Here is a 22766-nt window from a genome sequence, read left to right on the forward strand (position 1 = left end):
TTTCCTAAAGTGTTAATGAAATCTTCTCTTTTTTTTTTTTTCTAAGCCAACATTTTTTTTAAACAATAGCTAGCCTACCTACATTTACCAAATTGTGTTCAAAAGTTAGAAATAGAAACAGCTGACAGTTGATATATCAAATCCTCAGATTTTTTTTTGGATGGAAAATCCCCAATTCTTTTTTTCCCACGGGGGGGATGGGTAATCCTCAGATTAACTAATGAAATCATGGTTTCATTTCATTCCACACACCAAAAACAAAAGGATTTACAATTAAACATTAACTTTGGATGTATAAGTGCATGTTAACTGATCAAGTTATTGAGCCATGGTTAGTGGCGTTAGCCAGATAAAGGGAAATGGATTTCTGCAAATACAAAAATTGAAATAATATCAACTTTCAACTTGTTTGGACAATATGTTCTGGTCACCAAATCACTAAATGATGTGGATTAACAAAATCTTCAGGGTTAAGTTATAGATGTAATTGTCATAATAGTTTTTTCTTTGATCAATGAGATGAAATTTTAGTATTACTTTTAAAACATACAAATGCAAAGCAATTATAATGCCATATAACTATTAAAGGTTACAAAATAATAGTATTCACATCCAGAATAAAAGCATTACCAAAATAGCAAATGAATATTATACTTCTACAGTTTCAAAACTTAATTGTAGTTTGTAGGATGGAAAGCATCACACTACAAGATTATGGTGTATACCTTTTTCCTCCATTTCCATGTTCTTTATCTTACGGCGATTGAGGATTTTGATAGCAACCTTGTGGCCAGTCAGTGCATGTTCTGCAATTTTCACCTTACCAAATGAACCAATTCCAAGAGTTTTCCCCAACTTATAGTTTGGCAAGACCATATCCACAGCACTGCCTCCTTTTGTTGATCCATCCATCTTCCTAGTGTAACAACATGGTAACGCAAAGTTCAGAACAATATCTATAGCCATCTAAGTTGTGATGTTTTCCACTAGTTCACCCCAACCTTTCAAAATGTGAAAGTGTGACCTAAGGCATGAGGTTTAAACCAGATTGCAAAATCCCCAAATAATAAATTTTTAATTAATAAACAATAAATAATAAATTAAACCATATAGAAAAAATATAATAAAATTGCAAAACCTCAACGTCACCATATTCAAACATATAACACTATAACTAATAACCAAACCATGATATCGTCCATGAAGCTCATTGTCAAAAACTAAGTTATCACTTATCAGGTCACAACTCCCAAATCACACATGTAAATAAACAAAAGACAACAGCATTTCTTCAAGGCCTATTAGAAACACATAAAACAAGGTCTGAAGGAGTATCAGAATCAATCTACTATAGATCAGCATCACCATCCACTAGTGTTATCAGAATTATCAAACCATCGAATGTCAAACAGTAGCAAAATGCAAAGCCTAGGTAATTCGCAAATCATAATTGACATAAATTATGTAATATTAACAAAATGTACTAAACGAGCAAATAAATTAAAAGCAACCAACTTTTTCCCCAATTTCGGTTGAGCATAAATTTTAAATAGTAAATTATTAACCATCAACTTTCTATTTACATGTTGCAGATTAATCAGCTAAAATGGTGATGGAATCATAAATTAAAAAATGTAGAAGAACAAGAAGAAGAAATGTGGGGAAGACCAAGAGAAAGAGGGGCGAAGCCCCAGTGTTTTCTGGAAATAAAATAAGAATGAGAGGAGGATCAAAATGGGGCGGGACCCCTGTTTTTTCTCTGAAGAAACCGAAGGGGAAAAGGCTACAAAGATTCATGGAAGAAGAAGAAGAAGAAGAAGAAGATGACGAGAAAAAGGCTACAAACCGAACCCTTTGTTGTGAATAAAAGAAACCGAATCGTTGCAGCACCAGCTAAAGGAAAAAAAAAATTGCGTACTTGTCTGCAATAAAGAGCAATTAGTCGTATGCAATCTTCTCTTCTCTGCAGCGAGCGAGTCCTCTTTCTCTCTCTCGCAACGTCCTACAGTGCCCACGCCATCATTGTCTTCTCTGAGGCTCTGAGGCTCTTCGTAGCAAACCCTGGGAAGTGGGAACAGGGATTTCCGGTGGTTCGGGAGAACGACAAGGAACTGCTCCCAGTTTTTGATTTAATGACTCTTCTCTTATGATGTCATGTAACAGAATTACGATAGAATGGTGCTCCACTTTATTATTATTATTATTATGAAAAATTCCAGTATTTGGGGCTTAGACGTATCAATCAAATACATGAAATTCCAAAACGTGTCGATCTAATACCTATCATTAACCAGGTTAAATGACATGTAAAAAGACATAAATATCCTTTGAATGTCATTTAATTTCTTTTATTATTCATCCAAAATTTTTTTTATATTTATTTAATTATCAAATTTATTGTACCTTGAATATGGTCTGTTCTTAAAGCAGAGCAATGATGAACAGTCCCAAATCCGCTATAAGTTACAACTATTACCTGAACAGCCCCGAAGCGGTGATCCTTCACAAGACTCAGGCGACACTGGCGTCCTTGAACTTTGCTGGGGTAGTACCCATAGCTGCTCCAGTGTGTGAGCGAAAAGGCAAACGCGATGTAGCACTCGGACTTTGTTGGGGTAGCACTCGTATCTTCTAGTCTGTTGCTCTGCATTTCTTGGACTTGCTAGCTTTCTAGTCATTGTCTTTGTAATGCTTGTACTTGTTCTCGAGGCTGTTGTGTTTTGGTGAGTGAGATCCGAACTGGGTTTGTCTTCTCTCATCTTAGTAGTCTGGTGAGTCTAGTTCTGTACAGGGCAATTGGGGTTTATTTGGGATCATATCAAAGCTCCCCTAATCGTTATCTTTACTTCATAGGATGGGAGTGTTTTAGTTCTCTGCTTCTGATCTAGGTTTCAGATCAGACCCAACTAGTAATCATAAGCTTAAACCAACTAATCAACCTAAAACTATTTTATTAAGAGGAAAAATCGGATGTTTTTCCTTCTAAAGTTTCAATTTTGATATGCATTCATTCTTATTATAGTACATGACAACAAAAAAGTAAATACCAAAACTTTTTTTGGTTTTGAATGCAACTTTGATTTCACACTAGATAGAAGATGATGAACAATATTTTTTTTCAAAGGGTAATTTTGACATTTTCAAAAGTTTGAAATCGCACATGACATCACATGATACACATAATTAATGGCTGGTTAAGGGTAGATACTAATTTGGCACGTTTTGGAAGTTTAGGTATTGGATTGACGTGTCTTAAAGTTTGGAGACCAAAGTGACACTAGGCCCAAAGTAGAGGGTACTAGCCTAGAATTTTCCCTTATTATTATTATTATTATTATTATTATTATTATTATTATTATTATTGTTGTTGTTGTTGTTGTTGTTATTGTTGTGATGATGATGGCAATGATAATGACATGATAAAAAAAATTTTATTAGCAACCTATACTCTGGGACTAGTCTCACTTTTGTCCCCAAACTTCAAAATGTATTAATCCAGTACCTGAACTTCTAAAACATGCCAATTTAGTCTAAAATTGTTAATTGTTGTTAACTGATATGTGAAAAGACAAAAATGTTCATGTCATCTAATTTTCTTTAGGGTAAATTCCATATTAGTACCATGTACTTCAAGGGTTGTTGAAAGCTAGTTCATGAACTTTAAAACTATCACTATAGTACCTAAACTTTCAAAAAATGTCAACTTAGTACCCACTGTTAGTATTTTGTCAGTTGTCTGATGCACGTGATGTCACATGTGATTTATAACACTCCAAACTTTCAACATTACCCTTTTAAAAAAGACATTATTCATTATCTTCTTCCTTGAAACTAAAATCAAAGCTACAAGAACAGTCCCGAATCCACTTTGCTTATAAAAAAATGGATGTTAAATTTCGGTATGACACATTGACGCCCAATTTTTCTTATTTAGAAAGAAATCAGAAAAGGATAGTGGTTTTTAGGGAAATTTGTTCATTTTAGGTGGTTTTCTGAAATTGGAGCATTTTGGACTTTGGAAAGGGCAAGTAATAACGTGTTACAAGTTGATGATTGTGGAGAAAAGGCTTTTGCCATGAATGGTAATGGATATAGCAAGGTTGAGGCAAAGTATATATGGAGGCACCACTGACACGAGATGAAAGACAACCAGTGAAGCTTCACCCTTATTAATTAAACACATCAAGGCTCCTATTCATCTTGTCTTGTCCTTGGTGAGGAGATTCGATCAACCTTAGAAGTAAGTGAGTTATGCAGGGAGACTTTGAGATTGGGAGTGCCAGAGAAGTGGATGTAAAATCAGGATTGCTGGTCACAACCAGCACTAAAAGGTTGGAACTTCTCGATAATGAATATATACTCAGCATTTGGTTTGTTGGTGGGGATCATAGGCTAAGGAACTACTCATCAATCATTACCCTCTATCCAAGAGTTATTGAGGGTAGACCATGAACCTTAGTCATAGACTAATGAACTACTCATCAATCTCAAGTCATTGGCAGACGTGTCTGAGCGGATGGCTGTAAAGGACTGGACTGAACCCATTGATTGAATCTGAGTGATTGGTAATTGGGAGAGACATTGGATGAAGACTCTAATTCCCATGGATGAAGCATCCAAGGCTTTTGAATCTTGGAAGTTTTGGAGACAGACAGGTAGTAACTTCTTCCGTCTTCAACAGACTGCCCTCACTTCTTATTTTCTTAATTTGCTTTGTTTGTTATTTTCCCCTTTTGGTTTTAGAACGATGGTGGGATATTTGGTTCTTCAGTACCTCAAGAACCATTATCTCTTTGATTAGGTTTTTAAATCTATCCATGGATTGGGAGGAAAACCAGACAAGAAGACAAGAGAAAAGGGGAAAAAACAAAACTATTCTCTGTGATATTTTTGCTTTTTGGCCGTTTTAGTATGCATTGATCCATGATCATTACATATCAACTGGTGTCTAAACATCTTCTCTTTCTTTTTTTTTCATGAATTTCAAGTGGATATTATAAAGAAAGTTAGATAATGTTTAAAAGGTATTTGTGTCATTTCACATGCCACTTAACATCGTTATCAATTTTGGACTAAACTGACAGTTTTTGGAAATTCATCCATTCAGGTATTGTAATGACATGTTTTAAAGTTGGAATACTAGCTTGTGACAACTCCTAAAGTACAAGTACTAACCTAGAATTTTCTCTTTTCTTTATAAATCAAATATACAATCGTAAATCAAGAGGTCGGGCTGGTTGCTAGCTCTGGCAAGTTCATTCTCGCAGATGACCCATAAAGCTTGTGAGAGACACAACGTTGTAAGCCACGGTAGCTTCCGGCGACGTGTTGAATGTGGCCATCCAAATTTTGGTGCCTTGATTTGGCTCTTGAATTTTGTCCACCCATTTCTACCATGTCCTCTAATTCTCAGGCCCTCCTTTGCCTCTCATGCATCCCTTCCTTGAATTCCTCTTAGGTGGCCTCTTCTTTCCCTTCCTCATAACCAATGATAATAATTTCAACTCCCTACAAGAAATTATCAATCAAAACTCGAGTAGAAGAAGAAAAATATTTAAGGGGTGGATGATAAGAAGCATTGATCTTTGTGCCTTCCCAAGTTCCAACATTAATGCTAAATAAGAAAATCAGACTAAAAGAGTATCTTTTATAGCAACGCAAAGAGCTGATGAACACTTGTCAGATCAGTTAGAAGGTTGGCTTGATTCTTGGTAGTGAAAGCTGGGAACAAGTGTTGATGAATACACCTGGCTAAGGCATTTCTATACACCTTAACGACTTTCGCTTAGACAACCCAAAAGAGACACAATCACAATAGATTCTAATAAAGAGAATACTTTCTAGGTTTGGATTATTGAATGCAAGGTTTTTAAAATCGAGCCAGACTGGGAACTGTTATGGGGACTAGTTCCTGGCCGAATGGTCTGAATATCCAATTCGAATGGACAGCTCACTTTGACAAAGAAAAATAAAAATTTAAAAAATGGCTAAAACCTATTGTCCGGATTAACGGTTTGATGGTTCGACTGCCTAGGTGATCAGCAGTTTGTTAACCAAATTAATAATTTTTGGCTAAAAAGCGGTTTTGAGATGAAACAGAACTGATCAAGTGACTAATTCCCAATTTTTCCAGTCCAATCCAATTTTGAAAACACTGATTAAATGAATCTATCCATTAATGTGAGAGATCTCATTGAGCATTCATATGGATTCCTCAACTTCCCAATTGAAGTAATTTTTGGGGACCAAACTACCTCACCTACTAGACTCTCATAACAGTTACTAATGACTACCTTGTTGTTGAGAGCCAAATTACATTGATGGGTAAGCTTCCTTTAAAGGTCTTGAGCCACACTAAACATCATTCCAGAAAGAGATTCCACTTCCAATCCCAACTTTGAAGGCTCTGAACTGAGAAAAAGACCCCTGAAGCTTCACCACAACTTTCCAAACACTAGTATTGTAGGAGTTTTGGGAAGAGTCGAGGACGAGCCAAAGACATCACCGCCATATTTGTCTTTGACCACCTTTCTCCACATGTCCTTTTGAGCATTGAACCTCCACAACTACTTCCTTAAAATGGATTGTTCATGGCATGAACATGAAAATTAAGGGAAAATCCTTAAAAGTATCCCTTAAGTTTTAGTAAATTGACTTACTCCACCTCTACTATTTAGAAATTATTACCAAAATTTCTACAATCGTTTCTAACTGTTAAGGAAAGATTGAAAATATTATTTTATCCATCATTTTTTTTTTAATTTTCAAAATGAAAAATTTGAATAAACATGCAACATTTGAATGAAGCTCTCTCAATAGCAAAATTGCAACACATGCAAGAACAATAGCTTCAGAACAATCGGTCTACTTGACACTAGTAGTAGTTCCATGCTCTTGTTGAAGTCGGAGGGACTTTTAAGAGACTATTGCTCTTCTCAAGAAATTAAGACTTTGTCCTTTCCACATTGGATTCAAGGAAAGGATGTCAATTGCGTGGAAAGCTCAACATCAGATGGAAACTCATATGCGATTTGACGTAAATCCACGCCAACTACGTAGGACATCATGTATGTAGTGGTTTTGTTTTGGTTTGGCATATCTTGCAATTGTAGCTTTGATGGTGGGAGCATATTAGACATGGGTAAAGGCTTTGACAACAAAATCAACCACAAAAGGGTAATATTAGGATTTAAAAAATATATATGTTATGTAGTGTCACATGTGAATGGATTGTAATGGAACATTAACGGATGCTAATGGCATGGGGAGATTTAAGGGGCATTCTACAATGTGAATTGTTTTTCTTGTTGATAGTTCCAAAAACAAATCAAAACCATTTTGTTTGAAAACAGATTGTTTCTTAAAATAAAAACATAAGAAACATGTTATTGGTTGTGTATGCGTTTTTAGTTTTCAAAATTGAAATCAAAAGCATGTTCTTGAATTTGGTTTCAAAAACAAGTTTTCATCTGATTATTCAACATCATGCAATTTCCACATTAGAAAATTTATTTTTGTTTTGAAAACCAATGTTTTGTTGATTCCAAAAATACATAGTTTTTTGAAACAAAACCAACTTGTTTTTCCCTTTGGTATGTTTTTTTTTTTTTGCTGATGTGGCAATTCCAAAAACAAATGAAAACAAAAACATTCATGTTGTATAACACCCCCTTAAGACAATTTTTAAATAGTAGGGGTAAGATAAGCCAATTTCCTACAACTTAGGAGGTACTTTAAGAGATTTTCCCTTATTGATATTGGCACTTCCAAACTTTTGCCTTTAATGAATACAAGTAGGGGACACTAGTGAAGCATGACTTTTGTTAAGCACAGTTAAAGGAGAAGGAGCTCTATGACATTGTCGATTGAGCCAAGTCAGTTCAAATCTAACTCAAGCATTACTTTTTTGGTTATGGCCTTACTAGTTTAATTGTAGTCCAAGTTGTGCCCATAATGACAATGGCCAAATTCTGTATTAATTTTAAATAAAACATAGATGGGTTTTAAATTAATAAAATAATTATAAAATTAATAATTTTTCTTATTTTATCAATAAAATTAATTTTATTATAATTTTCTTTCCCTTTTATTATTTTTACCAACTGTTATTAATTATTTGTAAATGGATTTAAATTAATAAAAATAATTATAAAACTAATATTTTAATAACTTTATTATTTTATTTAATACATTTGTACTAATTTTTATACTTTTTAAATGGAACTTAAATGGGTAGCCACTTCGTGCTAAGGTTCTTCCAGATGGTTCAATTTGATGGATAACTAAATGCATGTAATTGGAAGTTAAAGGGAGTTTTAGAACAAAAATGTTAGATAGTGCTACTAGGAATGAGTGAGTTTGGGAGAGGGAATTTTTTTTTTTTTTTTGAAGTAAATGCCATATACTTTAGGAGAGGTTTTAGGAAACTAATATGTTTAAAGGAGGTTTTATGTTATTGGGAACTGAAATGTGAAATAGTATTTTGAAATGGAGGTTGTGTTGAAAAACGTGAAAAGAACCTAAAAATATAAAAATAAGGAGATGCTAACATGGGTCAGCTGTGTTTTACATATATGGAATGAGTCCACCTATGATGCGTTTCATGATTTTTTCTTCACATTAATTAAGTTTTAAATTTTTATTAATTAATTTAAACAATAATTACAATCATATTCAACTTAAGCATGCCCAATATTCGAGCTTTTTCATGGGATAAGCCTTAAAATATTTCAAGCCTTGGGTTGTGCTTGGGTTGAGTCTCTGAGTATCCTAAGCCTAGCTCAGCCCAACCCAAGCTTATTCGAACAAAACACACGTATATGCATTTTAATAATCTTTTTATTTCTAATTATATATATATATATATATATATATAGTTGTTAATGAAATTTGCAAATACTTACTGTACATTTTTACTCCTAAAGCCTAGTAAAAGTGTACATTCTCACCCATATTTTTACTCCTAAATATCCATAAATTTTAGTCCAAATTTGCTCCTAAATGCTATAAAGTTCAAGTAAAAATGTACAGGAGTTCATTTTTAATCATAAAGCCTAGCCCAATAAAATATGTATATGTACATGTTTGGCAATTTATAGCTCATGAAGGTTTATAGGGGGCAGCCACCATATTGGTGATAAGTGTAAGTGTAGAATTATAGAGGTCTCTTTTATAGATTTTAAAATGAGATGGATGTCAATTCTGGTTATGAGGTATGATTTAGGTTGAATTTGGTATTGTGGCATTGTACAAATGTTACATTTTTTATGTTTGATAAAAGCATTGAAAATCAGGAAAAATGGGTTGGGCACTAAGTGTAAGGTAAGACTTGTTTATTGCTGCTTATTGCATGTGAGAACACCCCCCAAGACCCACATAAGAGAAAATACCCACACAACACCTCCCAAGTAAGAAACATCTAAATGGTGTTTCCTCTAAAAATAACTTTTACATAATCCGATATACAGGCAGTTTAGAACATTTGTATCTAATCAACCCAATCAAACAAGATTATGGGTTGGTGAAGCCTAATCACCTCTGTGGCATTGATGAGGAGGAGAAATGGACACACAACACAATGATACCAAACATGTCCTTAGTTTCTTTCAACCTAATGAAACACGAAAATAAAACAACCCTATGGACATGGAGATATAGCAATGTCATCAATGCTACAAGGATGTTGTGACAAGCTTAAGGATGTAAGGTTGATTAAAAAATATTGGCACATAGGCTGACCAAAGTTGGTCTTGATTGACGTAGATAACTCTATATTGATCATAGATAAATTGACTAATAAAGGATTAATTGTAAAATTAAGCTTATGAACAATTGCCTTGGAGACAAGAGGTTTTAAATAAGTAGGATCAAAAAGAGTATATGGTATGTGATTTAGTAATAAAACAGAGTGTAAATCATGATACACTTAGTATAGAGGCCAAGAGGTAACTCTATGTGACCATTTTCTGATACCTTGCTTCAATAATTCATAACAAGGGGAGAGATTTATGAGGATGTTATCTGAAAAATTAGAGCAAGGTAAATAAATAAAGGGTTGCATTTGGACTTTTATGTGATAGGCAAATACCACTTAAATTAAAAGGAAAAATCTATAAAATAGTTGTAAAGCCAACTATATTGTATGGAGCAAACTGTTAGACAATCAAGAAACAACATGCCCAAAAATTGAGTATGACAAAAATGTGAATGTTAAGATGGATGAGTAGAAAAACTAGGAAATATAGGATTATGAATGAAATTATTCATTCGAAACTAGGAGTAGCTCCAATTAGTGATAAAATGAGAGAAAGTAGACTAAGATGGTTTGGTGATGAGCATAGAAGACCATCAATACTTCTAGTTAGAAGAAGTGATTCTATTACAAGTTGAAGGGGCTAGAAGGGCTATGGATAAGAAAAAAATGATTTAAGTACTAATAATTTAATTATGGATATAACATTAAATATAATGAATTGACAAACAAGATTCATGTAGTGACCCCTTATAATTGGGATAAGGCATAGATGGTGATGATGATAATGATGATTGCTATGAAAATACATAACACCCTTCTAACTCAGACTACAATTAAAATAACAAGGGTTGTTTGGTCTTTTCAATAACTTAATTATAAGTTATTAGATACCATCCATTCCTTAATCCTCATGTCTCCCTTCTTTTTTTTAAGCCACCAATATTTGTCATTGATGATGCACGATCTGAATGCTCCCTGAGGACAATTCGGACGTTGGACTAATGATGTGGTCAGGTCAACCTGGAAGACAAGAGAATTAGAGTGTTATGGGGTGCTTTACTCGGTACGGGCACTTTGATGCTTAAGTTAGCGATGAAGATTTTGAGAGAGCTGATAGCTTGAGAGCAAGAGAATGTGAGAGCTAAATCATGTGTACCTTGTGAGGCTGGAGGCAAAGCCTTTATATAGGCAAGATGTCGTGGGCCTCATGATGCATGTCCAAGATCACCGGCCCATCTAGTCCAGAGTTGGTTTCGCACCCGAAGATGGACTCCAAGTAAGCTGATAAGGCTTATCTAGGTCCGCTTGATTCAGGCGGCGAGAAGATAAAATCCGTTGATGTACACCATGATCTTGAGGAGATTGGAGACAACTAGGTTGCTTCTAGAAGGGGGGCTATGTGGCACATAGGAAGGTCGATGAGTGTAGTGAGATGCTTGGGGCTCGGTCTAGCTGGGTGACCCGAGGTGCCTGAGGTGACTACGACCGATGAGTGCAGTTCTCAGTGTCATGGTCTATATCCCAGTGGAAGTGGAAGTATTTTTTAGGGTTCCTATTGGCGGGGTCGCCTCTCATCTTGGATGGCCATCTCACGTACTCAACTATCTTTATCTACATCAGAATTTCGCCCCTCTTCGCATTTAGGGTGGTATAACTCTGGTTTTGGATTGGAGGGGTTCTTGAACGCCGACCTGATTTGGAACTCTAGTGGGGGGACTTGCTTCTTCTTCTTGGTGACTTGCTTCACTTGTTGCGGGGTGACCGACTCCTTTCTAATGACTTACTCTTGCACCATTGCTTGCTACTTCCCACTTTCTTCTTCAACTTGCTTCCTCTTCCCTGTCAGCTCTAACCATGACCCTAGCACCTCCTTCACCTTTGTGAACTTGTCAACTTGGTGGAGGAACTCCTCCATGGAAGATGGAGGGTTCAATTCAACTTCCCAATGCAAGTCGGGGTGGCAGACACCATTGATGTAGTCTAGAGGCTTTTTGTTTGGTCGCTGAACCACGTTTAGTAGGTAGGTCACTGATTTTGGGCACCTCTTGCTGGTGGTGAAGTGCATTGTGAAGAGATCTACGAACTAGTTCCATCTCTTTATTGAGCCCGTGGCTAGTCTTGAGTACCACATCCAAGCTATACCCCGAAAAGTCATTAAGCCATGCAGAGGTTACGTCGTTTGCCCTATGAATTTGCATTAGGGCCTGTAAACTATTAATGTGATTGATCGGGTCTGTTGTGCCTTCATAAGACTCCAAGCTCGTGGCTTTGAAGTCCTTAGGCCATGGGGTCGTAAGGATCTCAGGTGCAAGAGGGGAGGTGCGGGTCACATGCAGTGCTGCTGGTTGGGCGGCGACCTAGCTTACCTCTCCTTTCTTGTTTGCTTCCTCATTGTTGGTGGGAGTGAGGTGGCTTCTCCTAGTGTTGCGGCGTGCACATCAACAATGCCTTCTCCTCGACACCTCGGTCAAGCTATTGCCTTTAGTCTTGTTCGTGTTGTAGCTTGGTTGTGTTCTTTGATCGGGACCTGGTTCTGGTTGTCAGTGTGACGAGGTGGATCCGGGACCTAGTCCTAGTTTCTATTGTCGGGCTGTTGATCGTCAGGTTGCTGGTTTTTTTGCTGCTACAACATCAAGGCAGCAATCTTTCCTTCCACATCCGCATCTCCTGGTTCATGCTGCAGACATTTTGCACCAATTCATTGAATTGGTGCATGTCGATTCCAGTAGGAACCACTGATGGCTCAACTGGAGGGAGAGGCGCGTTTAGTTGGTGTAGGGGAAGGCTGGGTTTGGCATTGCTGGTGCACCTGGTAGGGTTAGGGGCACTATGAACTGCCCAATGGTCACGGAAGGGACTTCTGAATGTGCTTTGGGTTAGTCACGCCCTCCTGTGACCTGGTTGTTATTGTTGTTGGCGGGCTGATTGTTGCTTGAGGAAGCCATTGGAATAGTAAAAGCAGAGAAATAGAGTGAGACTATGATTTTTTGTTGCGGTTTCCCACAGATGGCGCCAACTGATGATGTGTGATTTGAACGCTCCCTACTAGAGTACAGTTCGGACGTCGGACTAGTGATGTGACTGGGTCGAGTTGCAAGACAAGAGAATCAAAGTGTTTCGGGGTTCTTTACCCAGTGCGAGAACTCTGATGCTTAAGTCAGTGATGGGGATTTTGAAGGAGCTAATAGCTTGAGAACAAGAGAATGTGAGAGCTAAATCGCACGTACCTTGTAAGGCTAAAGGCGAAGCATTCATATAGGCAAGCTACTGTGGGCCTCACGATGCGTGTCCGAGATCACCAGCTCATCTAGTCTGAAGTTGGTTTCGCACCTGAAGATGGACTCTGAGTAAGCTAATAAGGCTTATCCAGGTTTGTCCGATTCGCGAGAAGATAAAATCTGTTGACGCATGCCGTGATCCCAAGCCTTCATATTGGCTTGCTTCTAGAAGGGGGCTACGTGGCACCTCGGCAGGTCGATGAGTGTAGTGAGCTGCTCGGGGCTCGATCTAGCTGGGTGAACAGAGATGCCCGAGGTAACTAGGACCACTGAGGTGTCCGATGTTGCTTGAAGTGTTTCCATATCGTTCCACCGCTCCACATGTCATCACATCATTGGATGGACGGGCCAAATTAACCGTCATTAGTCATTATTAATGATTGTCTATTATTTCTCCTTTTTTAGTTTTGTTGATACTATTATGAGTTCCTTTTGTTAGGAGAATAAAGAGGAGGTGTGTTTTATAAGGGTTCCTCTTTAAAGCAAAAGGAATTTGTGGAGAACCAATATAAGGAGTTTATTATGTGAAAAACAACATTACACAGTAAGCATCAACTAATCCATTCCATAATTGATTTGTTAATTGTTTATTATAAGTTATATATATATATATATATATATATATATATATATATTGGTTGGTGCTTACAAAAATTAAAGTTCTAATTGTTATTAGTCAAATCCATCATTAGCCAAAGAGAGCTGGCAAATCAAATGCCTTTACATAATTTACCAGGCCATGCAAGGTGGACTCTTTTTATAAAAAATAAGTTTTACAAAAACCATAAGTTCTAATACCTTTGTTATTTAGATTTTCATTTATATAGCAAGGGCGTTTTTACAACATCTCCAAATAAAAAATTTAATTTGTGGTTCAACATTTGCATGCTACATTTTCTTCTAGGTTGAGGAGAGGGGGAACCTTGTTGAACATTGACCATTAGGGTTTACAATTTTATTTTAGGCCACAAAATAAGCAAATTTAATAGAGAAACAATCTCTAGAATCTTGGTCCCATATAAGATAATCCTCTATAAGATTTTGGGCAAGATTAATCTTGAAAATACTTTGGGAAACCTTCAAAACAAAAAGAGAGTTGGAAATTTTTAAGTTACATCTTCTAGAACTTGGATTCAAATGATGTACCTCTCAGGCCCCATTCATTTGATGGTATTTAACAGTGGTAAGTTGGTCAATCAATACGTTAACCACAATACCCCTGTATTCATTTGCTACTATATTGGACCCCACAGTAAATGAAGATATTTGAGAGTGGGTAATTGATACCCTCTTACAAGGTGGGTAAACTACTACTTGGTACTTGTTGAAGTTGATAAGCACTCTCTCCTCACCTCTCTCTTTACCAGGGCTATTGGTAACTTAAGTTTTACTTGGAAAACACTTGCGTAAACATATTTATCCAAGTAAGTAAAAACAAACAAGGCCTTAGAACGGCTACCAAGACCCAACTTGGGTTCCATAATTTTGAAGCTGAATATTGGGAATCCATGGATCTTCCCAAATGTTAACAAGATTTCTACTATTTACCAACCGTCTCACCCCTTAGAGAAGGACATTTCTTCTAGCCAATACTTTGCAAACCCATAAACCAAACTTAGGTAAAGGGTCTCTAAGTAGGTTTTTAGCATTGGTGTTGGGAATATTGCACTGTTTTCTCAAAAACAACGATGTTGGGCGTGTGGAGTTATAAGCACCATTTTCTCTTATTTTTGTTTGGAACTGGTGTTGTCACATAGGCGTTTTCTAAGAAAACAGCATTGGCTTTGTTTGGTATTTGGCAGCAACATTTTCAACATTGATCTATATTATCCAACATCTAAGATGATGCCACATCATTGCACCGCTAGCAGCAATGCATTGTTTTCACATTCCTGATTTCCAAGGCGTGATTTGGAGCAACATTTTTTTTTTCCGAAAAAAAATACCAAACAAGAGGGCATTGTTTGAGGCACCGCTTTCTCTAATGTGGCCCCTACATGGTGCCATTTTCTTAGAAAACGGCATCGATGCCAAATACCCAATAAGAGAGTCTTTATTTTTAAGGTATTTGACCTTCACAACCTTGACTCACGACTTGTTTGGATTCTTATAGATTTTCCATGTAATCTTAGATAATAGAGCTAAAGAGCAAGGGTCCCAAAAACCTCCAACTCCCTTAATTTTACTTCTACAAATCATGTCTTAGCTTACCCAATTTATTTTGTGCTCACCTGAACTACCACCCCACCAAAGAGAGAAAATTTCCCCTCCATCCTATGGTCTTGCCCTCAATCTTGTCATTTAAATATTGAAACACTTTCTTTTTTGATCAACCCAAATTGACAAACAATCCTAGGTAGTTTTAGCGAATCATTTTGACAAGGTCGTTGACACGTTTAGTACTTAGAAAACAAAGATGGTTTTCTGGTTGATAAATGAGAGAGAGGCAAACCTTACTCCAAATATACCCTTTGAGTTCAGACTAACGAGTCTTCTAAGGATTCATTAGGTAACGTGATCTGAACAGTTAATTTTCTTTTTTTTTTTTTTGACATTCAACAATAGAACAGTTACTTTTTGCCAAGTTTCATGCCAATTTTTGTCTAAAAATTTGATATATTTTCCAATGCCTCTACATAAATTTGAGTGGATTATGTGGGAAAATGGAAGGGCCTTCATTGTTGCACCCCAATTTGTGAGTTTGTAAAAAAGATTGAAACGAATAAACAAATTTAAATTAACTAGTTTCCCAAATAACCCCAAAATCAAATTATTTCATGGCATATACTCAGATGTTAGAATAATTCAATTGATTCTCTCACTTTTATTTTCAGTTCTTACCAAATGAACGTTCTGGTGAGGTATATATATGGAGTATTAAAGTGAGAGAAAAAAAAGATGAAAATCAACTTCAAATCTCATATTAACTCATAACGCGAATTGGAAAAGCCCACAAACAAGACCTGAAAGGATAAGATAGCGGAGATATCCACAAATAGTCTAGTCTTTAGCTTGTTTTTCTGATTTTCTTCTGGCTCGGCGTTCTCTGGAGCTCAGAGACGACTTAAATATTCCATTTTCAGAGTCTGAGTCCTCCAAATCTCTGAAAGATTTCTGCCCATGAAAAGAGAACGACCATCTCAAAAGAATCTCAAATAGAACCCACAAAACCAATCTTACAAAACATTAAGATAAAAGAATGATTTCCACCGGAGAAGAGAAGGGTAGGTCTCAGATTTCTCAAACAAGAACCCACCAATGGGGAAAAACTGAACTGAGCAAACCATAAAGAAAAAAGAAGAACTAAACAGAAGAAGAGGAAGAGAAGAGCACCTCCCGAAGCTCTGCAAAGCTTACTGCGTAGAATGCGACGGCTGCAGCTGCGACAATTCCCACAATGGGAAGAGCTACTTGCATTGCATCCATTTTTCTTCTCCTGGTTTAGTTTAAGAGGATGATACTATTTGTCAAGCAGATAAGATGTCAGTACTCAAGTATCCAAAATAAAACCAAATAAAATAAATTAATAGAGAGATTATTCGTTTTACATAAATGTCACTATAATGGGAATTCAGATGGGCTCCCAAAAGAGCAAGGTCGAATTCAATTGGTATAGTGGGAAGGGGTGGCAAATGGGTGGATTGGATTGGCTTATGTAAGGGTTGAATATCAACCCACCCATATTGACCTAACATGACCCATCATCAATCCTTGTTAATGGGTCACAATCCACTCTGACCCTCAGTCCTTCACCCACACATATTGACTCACTTACCTATCCATACTAACCCTTACCCACCCTCACCCATACTGACCCACTTACCTATACTTATAAATGTAGAAGCGGGTCGAGTTAACCCATATACCTAGAGAGGCATTTTTTAAGAGGATTATCTCATTCTCAAGACTGTCACATGATGGATACAGATCAGGCCGACCCGTGTACCTGAAAAAGGCATTTTTAAGAGAATCCTCTCAATCTCGAGATTATCACGTAACAGATATGGGTCGGATCAACCCATATATTCGAAATAAAGCAATTTTAGGAAAATCACCTCACTATTGAGATTAACACGTGACAAAATATGGGTCGGGTTGGGTCACAATACCACCTCGCTCTTATGACTATCACGTAACAGCTATGGGTTGGGTTAACCTATATACCTGGAAAATTTTAAGAGAAAAGTCTCACTCTTGTGACTGTCGCATGGTAGATATAGGTCAGGTCAATCGATATACCCAAAAAATTTGAGAGAACCGTCTTGCTCTCATGACTAACACATGGTTGGGCTAACCCATATGTTCAAAGATTGTAAAAATGCAGAAAAATTAAAGAAACTAAAAGAATGCAAAAAAAAAAGATCAAAAATTGTAAAAAAAGGCATGAATTAGCGGGGACTCGTGCAATGCACGGGCTTTGTTAAGTGAAAGCTAAACAATAGAAATGCACAAGAGTATACAATTGTTTTATATTTTATCTTTTTAAATAATTAATAATTGTTTATATTTTATATACTACTTATAATTTTTTTATTATACAAAAATAACACTAATTAATTTCAGCTAGGGTTGTTCATCAAATTAGTGAAACTGACCAACCCGACCCAAATCAACCAGAGTTGGTTGTTTTTTAATATTTCCTATTGGCTTTGCTTCAACAATTTCCCAACCCAACTAGGTTGGATTAGTTCCGGTTTGGCCATTTATAAGTCGACCAAAATTGAACTAACCTAACCCCATATATATATATATATTTTATTTTTTATTTTTTATTTTTTAATACAGGAAAATGGGAAAACTCCCATGTTCCTTAGTCCAAAATATTTTATATCATAAATTTAACTTTTTCAAAATTTATTTTTTAATAATACCACTATAATTTTTTAAATATAAATATAATTTTTAAGTTTAAATCTTTTGAACCAATAGACCAAACTAAAAATTGACCCAAAGTGATACAACCTAATTTGGTTGGTTTTCACTAATGGTTAGTCAATTTCGGATAACCAACTCCCTAACCCGAACACTCCTAATTTCAACTAAATTAATAGTCTAATCTCTAATAAATAACAATAGTTTAATCTCCAATAATTATTGAAAATTTATAGCAAAAAAACACAACTATTGAAAATAAATTTATAATAAAAATACAATAAATAACTAACAAAAATACAATAAATGCAAAAATGATAAAAATACAATAAATACTAAAAACATATTAAATTAGTCAATAAATAGTGTAATCATAAATAATAGTTTAATCTCTAATAAATATTAATTAATAAATTACAACAAAAATACATAATTACTACAAATAAATGCATGACAATGATAAAATAAATACAATAGGTATAATAAATTAAATTTTAAAAGTTAAATAATAGTAGTTTAAATTCCAATAATTATTGAAAATTTTTTATTAAATAACAAAACAAGAATAGGTTAATACATAATTATTGAAAATTCATTTATCATAAAAAACAATGAATAATTATTGAAAATACAACAAATATTAATTTTAGTATATATAATTATTAATATTAGTATTTTAAAATTATTGTTACTAAATATTAATTTTTATTGAAAGCTATTTTCTAGAATTATTAATTGATGTAAGTGAAACTAGTTTACAATATTATTTAGTTATTTAAGTAATATCAATATGCAAGTTTTTAAATATTATTTAATTATTGAATTTAATAATCCATAAAATTCTAATTAATACTATTATTACATAACTTTGTTATTAATTTTGTAAAATATTAAATTTATTATTAATCTATTAATTTTAAATATTTAAAATTTAGTTGTGTTAAATATTTCGTTATTTAAAATATTTAGTTATTTAAATGACGAGATTAACGCCTTCATAATCTTCGATTTATACTAATGCTGCTAACTTTGGAGCTGAGGGCAGTGGAGTAATCTTCAAGGTCTGGGGGCTGCGAGTCCCGCTTGCTAAGAGTGGAAAGGCGTTAGAGGCCTCGAGACTCGAGTGTGTTTCTAGGCTTGAGGACTCTGGCAGTCAAGTTAGCCGAAGGCATAGAGAAAGCTAAGGTCACCTCAAGAGTATAAGTGATAGCTCAAGTATGCTTGCGTACCTTTAGCTATAGTGTCCCTTTTATAGTAGGAGTTGCCTAGGTGGGGAGTAATGCATGATGTGTAACCATCCCATAGATCACGGTTATGTAGGGGGACTCAAAGAGGTGTCGGCCAACCATGACCCCCTAATTAGTGACTCATGAGTAAATGCACCTAGAATGTGCGCCCATATTAAGTGCTCCATAATCGCTAAGGTTAGGAATTACTCAATTGCCCTTAGGAGATTGTCCTCTGTTGAAAATACCCCTAGTCGATGCCACGTGTTAGGGTTTGGTGGGCTAACCAAATATACCTACAATACTTACCCCTCGCTCTTGAGGCTGATGCCGTGGGTCGCGAGTGGTTTATGCTGAGTTCTCGGCCTTGGGCGATGCGAGTAGCCAATAGCTTTACTGAGCTTATTCACTATTCATGGATCACGAGCAGAACCGATCAACATGGTTGTGGTCAAGTCTTCGTGTCTTGTACGGGTGCTTGTTTCTTGTGCCTCACAACCATATCTAGGATGGGTGTTGGATTCATCGATCAAAGAGTTGTGCTTGGGATGGGCCCGACTTCAGCTGCTCAAGAGCTGTGTTTGGGTTGGGTAGTTGAATTGTCATGCCGGTTCAGTGTATGTCGGGCCGGGGACGATAGGTGAATTAGCTTCGGGCACCTGTGTCGTTTCGTCTCTTGAGGTCGATACCATGTGGAGGCTATCGGCACGTATGGGTGAGGTGGTAGTTCGCTTATGACCATTGGACAGCTTGAATCTCTGTCGTCCATTTTCCTTTAAAAGGAGGGGGGAGATAGGAGAGGCTTCACCATCTCCCATTAAATTTTTCTTTAGTCCCTTTTTCGTAGAAATCTTTTCTTGGTAAGGCCTTGTCTTCCATTATGTTGACTTCTAACTCTGGTCGTGAGGTCTACACTCTTCCTGATTGGACTGATCCTAGTAGCACTTCTAGCACCAGTAGTAGGAGTGATAGTACTAGTAGTAGTTCTGAGGGGTCCTCTTGGATCTGAGGAGTCCATCAGAGCATGGACTCCGTTAGTGAGAGCATCGGGTCCACTAGGCCAAGGGGAGGTGTCCTTAAGAGTCCTTCTATTGGGCCTTTGAGGAAGGACACTTTAGGGAACGCTCTAACACTTCCCCTTGTGGTAGACATTGAAGAGGCCAAGGGGCCGATGGGTTAGGAGGAGGCCGAAGTCGAGGGCCAAGGCATGACCCTAGAGCGTTATCCTCACTTGGACTTAGATAGTATGCTCGATAGGGAGTAGATTGGGGCCTTGTCCAAGAAGTAATTTATTCTAGGGGACTATAGAGTTAAGAGTCCCCTATGTTGGTGATAGGCTGTGGCTCTTCCCCGAAGGGGAAGTGTGTGTTCACGAGCATTATTTTGATTTTGAGTTGCACTTTCCTCTACACCCTTTAATACCTGAGTTGCTAAACCATTACAGGTTAACCCTCAGCCAACTTTCTCCCAACGTTGTCAAGACGTTAGTGGCTGTCTTGGTAATGGATCATTTTTGAGGGGTCTTAGAAACGATGAATATATTTTGGAGCCTGTTTGCCTTGAGAAAACACCCTGATGGCCAAGGGTTGTGGTACTTCCAGGACCAATAGGGAAAAGTGGTGGACAACCCATCGTCCGTGCACAACGTACGAAGACTAGTCCTTTCGAACTAGCTGGGAAAGCCCACATATGCTGGTCGAGAGGATCTCACCACGTAGTAGTAACAAGGGGAAGGCCACGATGAGTTGATTTCGGTTGGGCAAGACAATTCATGCTTGACCCTTGGGTGTATAACCTAATATAAGATTGTATGCCACAGGCTATTGGTCGGACGATCTTGGCAATTAAAGAACGAGAATCATTATACACAAGGATTAGTGAATCAAACAGAGAGGAACTTGCATCTTTTTCATTCATAAATACATTTCAATGTACACTTGAGTTCATTGGTAGTACATATGAAGGTTCTCCGAGTTTCAGGTACGAGGTACTAGTCTTCTACTCAAATATTCTAGCCAAAAGGTACCACATCCTAACACTTGCTTGATTTTGTAAGGCACTTTCCAATTTGGGTTGAACTTTCTGATGCCAAGCTTATGGACGATAACTTTTCTAAAGACGAGGTCTCCTTCTTTGAAGTGGCTCTCTTTAACTTGGAAGTTGTAGTATCTTGCTATTCTTTGTTGGTAAGAAGCAACCCTGATTTGAGCTTGCTCTCGGGTGCCCTCTAGTAAATCAATGTTACTTCTCAACTCTTCATTGTTTTCGGCTTCATTGTACGCTTTTGTTCGAAGCATCGACTGGCCGATCTCTACTGGGATAATAACTTCTATTCTGTATGTTAAGTTAAAAGGAGTTTTTCCTGTGTCCATTTGAGGCATTGTCCTATATGCCCATAGCATACTGGGTAGCTTATCAGCCCAAAGTCCTTTGGCTCTACCCAATGTTACTTTCAATCCATCCAAGATGATTCTGTTGGTGACCTTGGCCAGTCCGTTGGTTTGAGGATAACAGATTGAGGTGTACTACTGCCTTATACCTATGCTTATGCATAATTCCCTAAACTTGGAATCATCAAATTGGTAACCATTATCAGTGACAAGCATGTGTGGAATGCCAAAGTGACAAATGATATTTTCCCAAAAAAACTTTGAATCGTCCTTGCTGTGATGGTTGCCAAGGCTTCAGCTTTTACCCGCTTTGTAAAATAATCAACAACCATGATCAGGTGCCTTCTATTCACCATAGTTGGAGGGAAAGGTCTAAGGATGTCCATTCTCCACTTTGCGAAGGGCCAAGGATTGTTGAGGGACAAAAGGGTTGTGGCAGGTTGATGGGGAATGTTTGAGTGTCGTTGGCATCGATCACACTTTTGTACCAATCAGATGGCGTCCTTCTAAATGGATGGCAAAATGTACCATTGTCTTAGTGCCTTTTGTGTAAGGGCCCTGCCCCCTAGATGGTTGTTGTAGAGGCCTTCAAGGATTTCTCTTAGTACATACTCTCCCTCATCTTGGCTTAGGCATTTGAGGTAGGGTAGAGTAAAGGATCTTCTGTAGAACTTGTCCTTCAGTATGACATATCGTGTCGATTGTCGTCTGACCCGTCGTGCTTCATTTTTGTCTTGTGGTAAAGGATCTTCTATAGAACTAGGCACACATGCTTCTCTTCTATATGTACGTTGTGGCTGAGGGTCGACTCTGACGAGCTGCCAATTTGGAGAGGGCATCAGCCCAGGAGTTCTTGGCCCAAGGTAATTGATGTAGAGTGAAGTGTTGGAGTTGTTTGACTAGCTCTCAAACTTTGTTCAAGTACTTAGCCATGTTAGGTTCTCTAGCCCCATATTCTCTGTTCACTTGATTCACAACCAATTGAGAGTCGCTAAAGACCTCAATTTGCTCAACTTCGTTGTCTTTTGCTAACTAGAGGCCAGCAAGTAAGGATTCGTACTCGGCTTCAATGCTTGAAGAAGGGAAGTCGAACCGCAATGTGTACTCCAATTTGTTGTCATCTAGAGTTAAGAGGATGAGGCTAGCTCTACTCCCTCTAGTATTGGAGGACCCATCCACATGTAAAGTCCAAGAAGGACAAGGTTCTTGTTGCTCAGGAGCACCATTGTGATTGAAAGTACACTTA

The 22766-nt window shown here is 37.0% G+C and overlaps 2 protein-coding genes and 1 pseudogene across 5 annotated transcripts in view; 1 reads left to right on the top strand and 2 right to left on the bottom strand.

Moving 5' to 3' along the window:
* The window catches only part of LOC104599671 (SNF1-related protein kinase catalytic subunit alpha KIN10), a 41844-nt gene extending 39683 nt beyond the window's left edge, over positions 1 to 2161 (bottom strand). The window contains exons 1-2 of one of the 3 annotated variants that reach the window (XM_010262295.3): positions 1919 to 2161; positions 726 to 916 (exon numbers count right to left, since the gene is read on the bottom strand). In XM_010262295.3, coding sequence (XP_010260597.1) covers positions 726 to 912 — 187 coding nt within the window. In that variant the 5' untranslated portion in view covers positions 913 to 916; positions 1919 to 2161. The remainder of the gene's footprint in view (positions 1 to 725; positions 917 to 1918) is intronic. The other 2 variants (XM_010262296.3, XM_088891538.1) reach the window with 2 other exon arrangements.
* A 1914-nt stretch (positions 2162 to 4075) lies between these two features.
* On the top strand, positions 4076 to 4552 carry LOC148790510 (abscisic acid receptor PYL3 pseudogene; annotated as a pseudogene).
* Positions 4553 to 15825: 11273 nt separating this feature from the next.
* On the bottom strand, positions 15826 to 16811 carry LOC104599672 (uncharacterized). Of its 2 annotated transcripts, none has more exons than XR_016078870.1 (2): positions 16366 to 16811; positions 15826 to 16135 (listed from the first exon to the last, which is right to left on the bottom strand). XR_016078870.1 is itself a non-coding variant. In XM_010262298.3 (2 exons), exons 1-2 carry the CDS (start codon positions 16456 to 16458, stop codon positions 16033 to 16035), a joined length of 207 nt encoding a protein of 68 aa, XP_010260600.1. In that variant the 5' UTR covers positions 16459 to 16741; the 3' UTR covers positions 15826 to 16032. The 2 variants fall into 2 exon arrangements, 1 of the variants encoding a protein (XP_010260600.1); XM_010262298.3 differs by having other exon boundaries at positions 15826 to 16146; positions 16366 to 16741.
* Positions 16812 to 22766: the final 5955 nt, after the last annotated feature.

Source organism: Nelumbo nucifera, chromosome 7 (genome assembly GCF_055504915.1).
Source record: "Nelumbo nucifera cultivar China Antique chromosome 7, China Antique-T2T, whole genome shotgun sequence".
NCBI lineage: Eukaryota > Viridiplantae > Streptophyta > Magnoliopsida > Proteales > Nelumbonaceae > Nelumbo > Nelumbo nucifera.